Below are 13,347 nucleotides of genomic sequence, written 5' to 3'. Positions count from 1 at the left end.
GTTTTCATATTCTTGATTCACAGCATCCCTGGAAAGTGGAAGTGAGATTTCACCCTAATATTGCAGAGGGGCAAATAAAATTAGAAGTGACTTCCTAGTCAGTTGTAAAGACAAATGCAGAATTAGACTCCCAACTTGACTCATTATAGTGCTTTTTTCACCAGACTCAACAGTAGTTACATTTCTTAACTGATTATTTGCTTAATCATCTAAGAGAAGATTAATACTATCTCCCCAACCTTTACAGTTTTTTCATCCACCGGAATCACTCTTAATCTAGAATCGGCATACCCAGTGTTTTTTCACACTATCAAAATGGGAGGACCTAGTATTTTTTTACACTGTCTGAAACTCCAGAGACCTGGATTTGTGATTTTTTTTTTTATTTTTAACCTATGCTATTTCAGTTGAAGACTTTATTTCTGAGTTTGACCTCTTTCCTGTAGGATGAGTTCTACATTCTTCTGCTAAGTGTGGGTTTCGTAGACAGCCATAATAAATACTTTACCGTATAATTTCTCAGAGACTAGGTGCATTTTTGGAGAAGCCATTGGCAAACAGGTGGGGTCTACCATCCTTTCTCAGTTTTCCTCTAGGCAAGTTAAAATTTGTCCCTTAAAAGTGAGTAAAGTAAATTCAGAACTTCTGATGCTGGGATGTGGACTAGTGTCTGGAAACAGGTAAGAGGAAATAATCGTGTTCAATAGCTCCATGACTTTCCTTAAGCGCTGATGACACAGGTCTTATTGTTAGGGCACATTGCAACCAAGTGGCCTAGCAGCAGAACACAAAACACACTTAGTCCTGGTTGACTCTTTATGTGAAGTGTTGCTCCAGTTACACTGTTAGTGTTTACTGGATCCTGTACTTACAGGTGATTAAAGATAGCATACCACTGACTAAAAATGGTGTCGCGGGTGGCATTAAAAATTACAGCAACTAAGGGTTGCTCATAACTTTTGATCATGGGTGTTTTTTCGTGTTTATATCTCTTCCTTTCCCATCATCCTGTCATTTAAAGTTCAGCTCTAAAGAAATGCCATCTCCTTCACTTCAAAGTTGTCTTTGGTTGCTTGGTTCCTTTTGTCTTTGTTCACTGCTGCTTCCTTCCCACTTTACAAATCTTTTGCTTGTCTCTTTGCAGCTTCCTTCCCATTCTACTCTATGTCTATTCTGTACTCTCTGCTGTGGACTATGTTTCCCACTGGGTATCTCTCCATCTGTATGTCTTTGAGGAAGTTTGTTTAAGCTCTCTGAGCTGTTTCAGCTACTACCACTTTGGTTAAGTCAAGGTGTGCGATGATAACTAAGGTTTTGGGGCATGGTGCTAGAAGGGAGTAGTAAAGTGAAAGTAATCTTCATTCTTGCTTCCCTCAGAGGCAACCACTAGTTATTCGTTTTTAAAAATATATTTTAGAAAGTCAGTTTATGTACTTAAAGTCCCATTTAAAAAACCCATTATGGGATTGTACTGTATAGTTGTTACTCAACTTGCTTACTATTACAGACAAGATATCTTGGATAGTTCCCATGCTGCACATGTTACATATCTATTGCATTCTTTTTTCTTTTTTTAACTTTTTTTAAATGTTTATTTTTGAGAGAGGCAGAGACAGAGACAGAGCACAAGTGGGGGAGGGGCACAGAGAGAGGGAGACACAGAATCCAAAGCAGACTCCAGGCTCTGAGCTGTCAGCACAGAGCCCGACGCGGGGCTCGAACCCACCGACCGTGAGATCATGACCTGAACCGAAGTCGGACGCTTAACCGACTGAGCCACCCAGGCGCCCCTTGCGTTTTGAGTTTTGAAAGGTATTTTTGAAAGTAAGAAAAACTTTACATCCTGAAAGGAATCTAGAAAGTGGAATTGGGAAGTTATATTTAGGAGGAACTATTGGTGTCCTTCAAAGTGTACCAAAAAAGGTGAGCCTATTGGATGTTGTATTTATCATAACAAAATAAATCTGTTTTCCTTGATGTTAAATTATCACCCTTGTAAGATTTAAAAGATAAGACAATACTCTGCAGAATTAAGTTCTTCACCTCCCTGTCTCCAATTCCATATTTAAAAGGGTACTTAAAAACTTTAAAATTTGCATTTTACTACTCTTCATACTGTTTCCTTGTTAAAAAAAGTTTTATTTATTTACGTAATCTCTACACCCAACATGGGGCTCGAACTCCTGACCCTATGATCAAGAGTTGCACGCTCTTCTGACTGAGCCACTCAGGTCCCCCTCTTGATACTGTTTCCTGATTAAAGTCAGGCTTAAAGTGAATTTAGTGTTGTTAAAAGATCATCTTTAAACTTAGAATTAAAGGGGCACCTGGGTGGCTCAGTCGGTTAAGCGTCCGACTTCGGCTCAGGTCATGATCTCGCCGTCTGTGAGTTCAAGCCCCACGTCAGGCTCTGTGCTGACCGCTCAGAGCCTGGAGCTTGTTTCAGATTCTGTGTCTCCCTCTCTCTCTGACCCTCCCCCGTTCATGCTCTGTCTCTCTCTGTCTCAAAAATAAATAAACGTTAAAAAAAAAATTAAAAAAAAAAGAAAACATGTTTAAAAAAAATAAATAAACTTAGAATTAAATATTATACCTTCAATATTAGCTATTGCTGTGAAGATTCGTTTTGTTTCCATTTATATTACATTGCACTTAGTAAACCTATGTGTGTTGAATTAAGTGTAAAATATATCATCCCTGCTCTTTGGCTTCATAATCTCTTTAGAATTGGTCCTTTTTTTTCTCCTTTATCATTTTTTTAAAATATATATTGTCAAATTGGTTTCCAAAAAATATGCGACGCTTCACAAATTTGCGTGTCATCCTTGTGCAGGGCCCGTGCTAATCTTCTCTGTATTGTTCCAGTTTTAGTATATGTGCTGCCGAATCACACTAGAATTGGTCCTTTCGATGGGGCTGCTGGCTGGCTCAGTCAATTGGCAAGAGCATGAGTTCAAGCCCCCCATGTAGGGCCTACAGATTACTTTATAAAAAAATAAAGAATAGATTTGCTCCTTTTTTTTTTTTAAACAGTTTGCCCCCACACTTTCCTTGTTTTAACACTAAGGTTGCATTCCCCATCCTTTCGTTAATTTGATCATTAGATTTATATGAAATGTACAGCTTTAAAGTGAAAAAAAAACCCAACCAATTAATCATATTTTAGAATTAATTATTGCATTTTCAAAAATTCACTTTTTGTTGTCTATGTTACAATATTTGCCCATATAATTACAGTTATTTCTCTTCTAGTTTTTGCTGACTTAACAATTTAATCTTGTTAACTTTGGGAGATTGAATTAATTTGGACAGAACAGTAATTTAGCTGGTTGATTCGTGTTTGTTACAGTTTTTTTTTTAATATTGAGAGTGTGCATGCAAGCAGGAGAGGGGGCAGAGAATCCCAAGCAGGCTCTGCCCTGTCAGTGCACAGCCCCATGATGTGGATCTTGAACCCACAAACCATGAGATCATGATCTGAGTTGAAATCAGGAGTCAGATGCTTACCTGATTGAGCCACCCAGGTGCCCCTGACTGTTTTTTAAAATTTGTGGTTGTTTGCTGATAGCAGCCAAAGAAATAATGTTAATGAAAGTGCCTTGTAAAACATGAAATGTTGTATAAACAACTTTTTTTAAAAAACAGCTTTTTAAAAAAGTTGAATCAGCACGTTTATTGAGTACCTACTAAGTGACTGGCATTATTCTAGATGTTGAGGTTGCAAAGATATATAAAGACAGGAGAATTCGTAACCCAGTCTGTTTTCATTTCTGTTTTTAAAGTTTATTCATTTATTTTGAGAGAGACAGAGACACAGGGTAGAATCCGAAGCAGGCTCTGAACTGTCAGCACAGAGCCTGATTTGGGGCTCAAACCCATGAACCCATGAGATCATGACCTGAGCTGAAACCCACGAGTCAGACACCCAACTGAGCTACCCAGGTGCCCTAGTCTATTTTCTTTTCTTTCTTTTCATCTTTTCTTATTAATTAATTAATTTAGAGAGATTAGGTCTTTTTTTAAAGATTTTTTATTTTTATCATTATTTTTAATATAATTCATTGTCAAATTGGCTTCCATACAACACCCAGTGCTCATCCTAACAAGTGCCCTCCTCAGTGCCATCACCCATTTTCCCTCTCCCCCACCCCCCTATCCACCCTCAGTTTCTTCTCTGTATTTAAGAGTCTCTTGTGGTTTGCCTCCCTCCCTCTCTGTTTATAACTTTCTTTCCCCTTCCCTTCCCCCATGGATTTCTGTTAAGTTTCTCAAGACACACATGAGTGAAAACTTATGATATCTGTCCTTCTCTTATTGACTTAATTCACTCAGCATAATACCTTCCAGTTCCATCCGCATTGCTGCAAATAGCATGATTTCATTCTTTCTCATTGCCAAGTAAAATTCCTTTGTATATATAAACCACATCTTTATCATCCATTCATCAGTTGATGGACATTTAGGATCTTTCCATAATTTGGCTGTTGTTGAAAGTGCTGCTACAAACTTTGGGGTACATATGCTGTTGTGTATCAGCACTCCTGTATTCCTTGGGTAAATTCCTAGTAGTGCTATTGCTGGGTCATAGGGTAGTTCTATTTTTAACTTTTTGAGGAACCTTCATACTGTTTTCCAGAGCAACTGCCCCAGTTTGCATTCCCACTGGCAGTGCAAGAGGGTTCCCATTTCTCCACAACCTCCATCCTCACCCGCTAGAGACTTTTTTTTTTAATGTTTATTTATTTTTGAGAGAGAGAGTCCTAGAGTGAGTGGGGGAGAGGCATAGCGAGAGGGAGACACAGAATCCAAAGCAGGATCCATGCTCTGAGCTGTCAGCACAGAGCCCAGTGTAGGGCTTAAACTCAAAAACCTTGAAATCATGACCTGAGTTGAAGTCAGATGCTTAACTGACTGAGCCATCTAGGCATCCCTATTTTCATTTTTAAAAACAAGCTTACTGAGATATAATTCACACACTGTAAAATTCACTTTTAAAGTATGCAATTCAGTGGTTTTTAGTATACTTACAGAGTTTTGCATCCATCACCATTATCTAATTTTAGAAGACAAATGGCAGTTTTTAATAATCATTTTAAGTCTTTACTCATTTTTGGCTCTATCTCAAAACTTAATTTTCTTCTGTTTTCCCCACATGCTTAAGAGTGAGATTGTATGTGTCCACTCTCTTCTATAATTATTCATCAATTAGGGAGCAGATGGTAATAACTTCCTTCTATTAAAACTGCTGAATTAGGGGCGCCTGGGTGGCTCATTTGGTTAAGAGTCTAACTTCGGCTCAGGGCATGATCTCGCAGTTCGTGGGTTGGAGCCTGGCGTTGGGCTCTGTGCTGACAGCTCAGAGCCTGGAGCCTGCTTCGGATTCTTTGTAACCCTCCCTCTCTGCCCCTCCCCCACTTGTGCTCTGCTCAGTCTCTCTCAGAAATAAACAAACATTAAAAAAATTTTTTTTAAACTGCTGAATTAATGTGACGCCTATGAGAATAGATAAAAAAATCACAAATAGGGGCACCTGGGTGGCTCAGTCCATTAGGCGTCTGACTTTGGCTCAGGTCATGATCTTGTGGTCCCTGAGTTCGAGCCCCGCATGGGGCTCTGTGCTGACAGCTCAGAGCCTGGAGCCTGTTTCAGATTCTGTGTCTCCCTCTCTTCTCTGGCCCTCCCCTGTTCATGTTCTGTCTCTGCCTCAAACATAAATAAACATTAAAAAAAAATTTTTTTTTAAAGTCACAAATACTTTAACAGTTTACAGTGTCATTTGAACAAATAAATTGTTCTGGAGGAATCATTTAATATTGTACCTCTGTGGAACTAGGAAAGTATTCTGAAGAACCACCAGGTTTGTTGAAATAACGAAATCCCAAGTTTAAAATCAAATTGTGTCTTGCTTGCTTACCTACCTCCTTCTCTATATAAAAAGTAAGTTAGGGGGTGCCTGGGTGCCTGAGTTGGTTATGTGTCTGACTCTTGTCTTTGGTTCAGGTCATGTTCTCACAGTACGTGAGTTTGAGCCCCACATCAGGCTCTGCTGACAGCACGGATTCTGCTCGGGATTCTGTCTTCCTCTCTCTGCCCCTCCCTGCTCATGCTCTCTCTCTCAAAAATAAACATTAAAAACATACTAAAAATCACTTGCTTTCAGAGTCATTTTGTGCCCTTAATTTTCCTCTGGAGATTAGGTAGGGGTTTTTCTTGTTTGTTAGTTTTTAACACATGTAGGTCTATAGATTCTGTGAAAATGCTTTCATTAGTCTCTGGGCTCCGCAAAGCTCAAAATGGTTAAACACCAACCACTGCTTAACTGGGTTGCTGTAAACAAAGCCCAAAATGAAACCCCTGTGTATTTGCTGCAGATTCCCAGGTGCCTCTTGAGTGCAGGAATAAGCTCAGAAAAGGTTTAATAAGTTTATTAAGTAATCATCCATTAAAAGGTTCATATGCTACTTGTGTGTTGCATCAGGGCAAGTGCCTTGCACCTTACTGCATTTAACACTGCTTGGAAGAGTGTGGACCTAGGATTTAGACCACTTTCAGATATTTAAGCTGAATTTTATTAGGACGAACGTAAGGTCACAGAGCTGTATAAAGGATCAGTCAGAAGATACCAGGCTATTTTATTTTGCCTGGTATGTAAAGACGAATATTATTAAATCTGAAGAATGGGATGTCTTGCAGGGCTGTTGGGTAAGTTTTGTGGAGATCCCCACCAACAAAGAAATCATACTGAAGGGGCTCTTGGGCTCAGGTCGTGATCTCCTGGATCGGGAGTTTGAGTACTGATGGTGCCAAGCCTGCTTTTGATTCTTGCTCTCTCTCCCTCTCTGCCCTTCCCCCCCGCCCCTCAAAAATAAATAAACTAAAAAAAAAAAAAGTATTAAAGTAAATTTAAAAAAAATCATATTGAAGATGAACACTTGATTCACAATAGCTGATTATAAAAAGGAAAGCCTCAGTATTTAGCTATAACCCTAACATTTCTTAGGGTTACGATTAACCCAAGCATAATGACTGGCACAAACTGGTTTCTTGGTCAATCCAGGCAGTAGTTCCTACCTGAATGCTGTGTTTTTTTGTTTTGTTTTTCAAATACTGTTTGGTTTTGTTGGCATGTTTATTTGTGGAAAGGGTAGGGGATTGTGAGGGGAGAGATAGGAATCTATCTGTTGTAATAGGATTTGGTCTGTGTATTAATGGAATGAACTGGACTTTCTTGCTGTACTTCCTTTGTCCTTGCTGAGAAGGGAGGCTGAAGTTTTCTAGAGTCATTGATGAAGCTGTAAGAGGAAGTGTGGACTTTTGACCTTCTTGATGGTAATGGAGAATGTTAGGGGAGTTTGGGGAGCCCCCATATTAGTGCGAGGACTGGAAAGAGTTATGGAACATTTTGGCCTCAAAACAGGAATATACAAATTGAAGCAATAACTTCTACTTTTCTACCACTTTTTTTTTTTTAATTTGTATTAATTATCCTGTGTCATTTGACATTATTTTTTTCCAAAGCAACACATAACCATTTTCGTTTATCACTTGGGTTTATTTGAAAAAAAACAAACAAACAAACAAACAAACAAAAGCTGTTTCATTTCACAGGCCTCCCCACACCTTTTCCTACTATGGAGTATATTCATTATTTTTTTTTCTCTCAAAATCAAGTTCCCAAGTACTCCATTGAACAAAAATAATCAACTAAGAATATTTTCTTGTTTTAACAATTCTTAAATTGAAGAAACTTTAACCTTAATTTTTGAAATGCATCAGTGGACTTCTGCCCCACCCATCTCCCTTCTTTGCCTGCTTCTCTCACCAACAAAAACATTAAAGAACACTTGATAAACAATAGCCCTTGTTTAAAATGAAAGCTTCAGTGTTTAGCTGATTGTTTGCTAATAAAATATTTTCTTAAAAACAAATCAAAAGTCCTTGCCCATATTTCAGAATTCCTCCATCTCAGAGAGACATACACACAGCCTGGATATTACATTATTTCTCTGAATTGCTTTCATAAGTACTTACTCTGGTATACTAACCAGAACTGAGGTGAAATGGGATCAGATGAGAGATCATCCAGAGTACTAAAGTTTTTGTCTTACTCCTGTATTTCAGTGTATTTCTAAAAGAACTTTAAAAGGATAGTGTTCTGTGGTTATAACTCCTAACGCTATAAGCACCAATCTAATTGGTATTAGTAACTTATTGATGATGTATGTGATGCTTTTATGATGATTTTTAGTTGGATCCTTACATACACTTGTCCATTGGGGTTTAGTTTGTATATCCATTGCCTTTTTATTCCCTCTCTTAGTCCAGATGTTCTGGTGAAAATGGCCCTTGGTTTGGATTTTTTTTTTTTTTAATATTTTTAATTTATTTTTGAGAGAGAGAGTGGAGGAGGGGCAGAAAAAGAGGGGCCAGGGACAGAGGATCCAGAGCGGGCTCTGCACTGACAATAGGGAGCCCATGTGAGACTCACTCCAACTCATGAACCATGAGGTCATGACCTGAGCCGAAGTCGGATGCTCAACCGACTGAGCCACCAAAGTACCCCCAGTTTGGATATTCTAAATTTCTTCTAAGGCGTGTATTTACTGCCAAATACATTTTTTTTATATGTCTAGCTCTAGGACTGTTTCTTCCTTCCTTGCATGATGTTGAGGTTTTTTTGTTTTTTGTTTTTTGTTTTTTTTTTTTTTGATCATGAGAATCAATAGTTTATCTCACCCTACATTTCTTGGATATCTGCCTCACTGCTCAGGCACAGGACTTCATAGAAGAGCTCTAAAAACCTCTGTAACAACTGAGCAGACCAATGGTCAGGAAATATGAGCTCGTTTTTAATCCATTTTAATGATTTTATAAAATTATTATTCTTAAATCCTGACTTTGGATTTTTGTGAATTTTACATCCTCCTTTCAGTCAACTTGCCAGCTTAGAACTTCTCTTTATCACAGAAGAAATCCCCTCTAAACTTCCCATAGGGCAAGGTATTATGGGTTGACGACTATTGAGCTACTTGTGTGCTTAATGTCAAATAGTGGTCAAATGCTCAAAACTTCCCCAGCTGGGAATCATTTCAGTGTAAAGGTGCAGAATAGAAAGGGGGTGCCTTACTTTACATTTTAGGATGTGCCCTTTGTTGTGCATGATTCCATCATTTTATAGTGGGGAGACTTTGTTACATTTTTTGCTTAAAAAGTTGATTTTTAAAAATGCCTCCCTCCCCTCAGTTTTAGAATGAGTGTGGCCAGGAGGGTAGAAGGAGGTGTGATAGAGACCGACCTTGTTAAAAAACTGAGTTATTTTTTGTGTTTTATACACTTGCCGGGGTAGTGCCAAGAATGGAGGGAGATCCAGGAGGACTTCCCCACAGCCCTTCTGTCTGGCTTGGTCATGTAATACCAAGTTGCCAGGGTTGGGGTGGAGCAGACAACTCTCTTTTAATGGTTTCTTGTTATAGCCCTCATAAAGCTGTGTCAATTCCCCTGGCTTTACAGACTATTGCCCAGAAGAAAAGATGTTTGGTTTTCACAAGCCAAAGATGTACCGAAGTATAGAGGGCTGCTGTATTTGCAGAGCTAAGTCCTCCAGTTCTCGATTCACTGACAGTAAACGCTATGAAAAGGACTTCCAGAGCTGTTTTGGGTAAGATCATCTGATGTTTTTATCATTCTTAGAGTGAAAAAGATCATAGCTTACGGAAATCCTTCCAGGCGAGGCAGGCAATTGGAGCAATGTGCTAATAAATTAAAATCACTTACATTCTCATCTAGGCTATTTTAAGGTTCTTGCTTTTAAAACAAATCAATACTGACAGCCTACCCTTTTCCAGATTATAAGGAACTACAAATTGTGAAGCCCCTTGTAGTTATAATCAAACTCTTTTGTTTTTAACATCAAGATATAAAAGACTTTTAAGAAATTACTCTTATTCTCTCTTATACTAGTTGTCCTCTGGTAGTTTTCTGTTCTTTGCATTGTTTTTCTAAATTATGGAAATGTATTTTAACCCATCCTGCTGAGGATGCTAATAAGACTTAATGTTCTGCCCTGAGATCTGTCAGGGTACATTTCATTTTATAATTTTGTTCTTTATTTATCTTTTGACAATAAACCTGCTTAGTAAAGTGGAATTTACTTTCCAACAAATACTTGGATAAAATAGTTCATGTTGAACCATTTCCCATGTTAGAAGTAATTTTTACCACTTTGTTTCTCTTATCAAAATACTTGTTGATTACTTATTGTTAATCCTGTATTTTGTGCTTATTTTGAAGGTTGTCAAAAGAGTTTCTTTTTAAATTTTTTTAAATTACATTTTTAAATTACATTTTTTTAAATTACATTTGTCACTTAATGTCTTCATTTCCAATGGTATACATGATAAAAGTTACCAGTATTTTTCTGTATGTATTTATAATACAGGAAAAGTGTAGTAATGAAAGTTCTTCAAAGATATAATTTATAAAGAGCTTGGTTGACTAGTGTTACAGATTTCTTCCCCTTATGCAGATATAATCATTTTTTAAAAATTACAGTGCCTCTTGGGTTTTGTGTGTTGTAAAACCAGAATATCATGACACATTATTTTATGTAAAGAGTGGCGTTTTGTTGCTTATGGAAATATCTACACACTTCAGAAAAGATTAAGTGGACAACCTTGTTTTAAACCATAGTGACCAGGATCTCCTCTAGGTCTTAAATTTTATTATTATTTTATTTTAAAATGACCAAATTGCAGTACATAGAATTGGTTCATTGGATCTAGGAGTTAATTATATTTCTAAAATGTACTATAGAAACTATGTAACTGTATCATCCAGGACAATTAGCAATAGCATCTATAAACTGTAATTGGATTTTTTTTTCCAGAAGAAATACACTCGCATGAATTCTTAAATATAAATGAGTCTAATAAAAGTTTGATTGTTTTCTTACTAGGTTGCATGAGACTCGTTCAGGAGACATCTGTAATGCCTGTGTCCTGCTTGTGAAAAGATGGAAGAAATTGCCAGCAGGATCAAAAAAAAACTGGAATCATGTTAGTTCATCTTTTGTCTTTCTCAGTTATACCTCTATTACATTTATTTGTTTTGAGAGAGAGAGAGAGAGAGGGAGAGAGAGAATCCTAAGCAGGCTCTGCACTAACAGACGCAGTGTTCAATCCCATGAACCGTGAGATCATGACTTAAACTGAAATCAAGATTTGGGTGCTTAACTGACTGAGCCACCTGAGTGCCCAGATAACTTCTATTACATTTAAAGTAACATTAGTTTTCTCCCAATTTAGGAAGTAGTATGTTCCTCAGATGGAAAGGTGAAAAGAATAAAGAAAAACACAAGTTGCTGCTCAGATATAATTACTTAACATTTTGGCATGTTTAGAAGCAAAATTTTGAGTAGTGTATCATTTCCCTAAGGCTGTATCCAGTATCCCCATTTTAGAGATTCACAGTGTACATTTCATGTATTTCCTAAGGTTAATTAGACATGGATCCTTTTTTCATCTCAGGGGAACATTTATCCTAATTCCTGGAGGTAGTATAATGAGCACATAGGATTTAGCACCAGAACTGGATTTGAATCCTGCCTTACTAGTTGCAAATTTTGGGCAAGTTCCATTTACTTATAAAATGGAAACATAGTAGCTATCCCACAGAGCTGTTGTGAGAACTGAATGAGATTTATATATAAAATATAACACATAGTGATCAGTTATGTGGAAGCTATTCTTACTCTGTATATTTAAATCTAGTTGAGATTGTAGTGATATGTAAATGTATATTCTGTTTGCCTTTTGTCATTGGTTTTCAGTGATCAGAACAGCACTGTTAAGTCTTATGCTAGCTTTTAAAACATGGCATTTATACAAAATACTTGTTTTTAAGCCAGCATGCATTTATTCTTTATCTTTTTTCCCCCTAACACTAGTATTAGCCTTACATTTTCCTTTGGTTACTGTGTTACATTATTTTGATAGGTTTTCGTGGGTCTGTTAATTTATAAAAAGGGAATTTTCTTTAATAGTTTGTCTGGAGAAGTTGAAAATTGTGATTTTGAAGGTGATGACAACCTTTTTAAGGGTGCAAATCTGCAAATAGTAAATGTGAATAAATTTGTAAGAAATAGTACCGTGTAGGTCTAGACCAATGGCCATGGTAGACTATGGGAGAACATGCCATTGCCATCATATAAATGACCTTAGGGATTAAAGTGTATGGTGAAAAGAACATAAAGCATAGTTGTGAAAACGTTAATTTGAGTCTTGTATCCCTCTCTACCCATTCTTGCCCACTTACTAGTTTAGTGAAATAAGGCAAAAGATAATTTCTTGTTTTCTTTCACCCTAAATTGGAGTTAACAAATAGTCCCCTTACTGCTTTGTAGTGAAAGTAAACTCAAAAGTGTATGAAAGGGGAGCCTGGGTGGCTTAGTTGGTTAAGCATCTGACTCCTGGTTTTGGCTCAGGTCATGATCTCACCATTTGTGGGTTCAAGCCCTGCCTCTGGCATAGCACCGACAGTGTGACAGCGTAGAGCCTGCTTGGGATTCTGTCTCTGCCCCTCCTGGGAACGTGTGTCTACTCTCTATTTAAAAAAAAAAAAAAAAAAGTATGAAAGCTTTTTGCAGACTGTAAAACACTGTCTGATAGAAATGTTAGTTGTTGTAAGTCTTGATTTTCTTTAACCTTTTGGGTCATTCTTACCACATATAAATCTATTTAAATTTTTTGTACAGTATATTGTTACTATTGCCTGCTTTGAAGAAAAAAACCCTACGAGATAAATTATTCTTTAATACCATGTGATGATTAAAAGTGCACATGGGCTCTCAAACACTCTTAAGTAGAAAACTGCTTCTCAATTTAGGCTCCTTCAAATAGGCATTTGTCTGAACTAAAGGAATACAAGAGGTGTCATTTTTTAAGTGGTATTAAATATTCAGTATTTTCTTCCAGGTGGTAGATGCAAGGGCAGGACCCAGTCTGAAGACAACATTGAAACCAAAGAAAGTGAAAACTTTATCTGGAAACAGGATAAAAAGCAACCAGATCAGTAAACTACAGAAGGAATTCAAACGTCACAGTAAGTTTGAGGTTTTGATATTGAAACAAGAGTAGTTAAGAATAGTTGTTTGGTTTTTATTTTTACCTGGGGGTGGCATATGGTATGTATAGATTTTTAAAGTTATTTTCTTTAAAGTGTTGCAAGGCATTGTCAACATGGTAGAGATATTTCTATGAAATCTTTTAAAATTTTTAATGTTTATTTTGTTTTATTTTTAATGTTTATTTTTGAGAGAGAGCATGAAGGGGAGGAGAGGGGCAGAGAGAG

The 13,347-nt window shown here is 37.2% G+C and overlaps 1 protein-coding gene and 1 non-coding gene across 5 annotated transcripts in view; one reads left to right on the top strand and one right to left on the bottom strand.

Annotated features, from left to right (window-relative positions):
- Positions 1-13,347, top strand: part of SINHCAF (SIN3-HDAC complex associated factor) — a 35,220-nt gene that overhangs the window by 6,895 nt on the left and 14,978 nt on the right. For all 4 annotated transcript variants that reach the window (XM_015074952.3, XM_015074953.3, XM_053226111.1 and 1 more), the window contains exons 2-4: positions 9,511-9,658; positions 10,955-11,054; positions 12,972-13,098. In XM_015074952.3, the coding sequence (XP_014930438.1) occupies positions 9,531-9,658; positions 10,955-11,054; positions 12,972-13,098 (355 nt within the window). In that variant the 5' untranslated portion in view covers positions 9,511-9,530. The remainder of the gene's footprint in view (positions 1-9,510; positions 9,659-10,954; positions 11,055-12,971; positions 13,099-13,347) is intronic.
- On the bottom strand, positions 2,789-2,893 carry LOC113593107 (U6 spliceosomal RNA). The gene has a single exon (XR_003413167.1). It is a non-coding gene; the product is annotated as a U6 spliceosomal RNA (small nuclear RNA).

This window comes from Acinonyx jubatus, chromosome B4 (genome assembly GCF_027475565.1).
Source record: "Acinonyx jubatus isolate Ajub_Pintada_27869175 chromosome B4, VMU_Ajub_asm_v1.0, whole genome shotgun sequence".
Taxonomy (NCBI): Eukaryota; Metazoa; Chordata; class Mammalia; order Carnivora; family Felidae; genus Acinonyx; species Acinonyx jubatus.
This window is presented reverse-complemented; position numbering and strand designations above follow the sequence as displayed.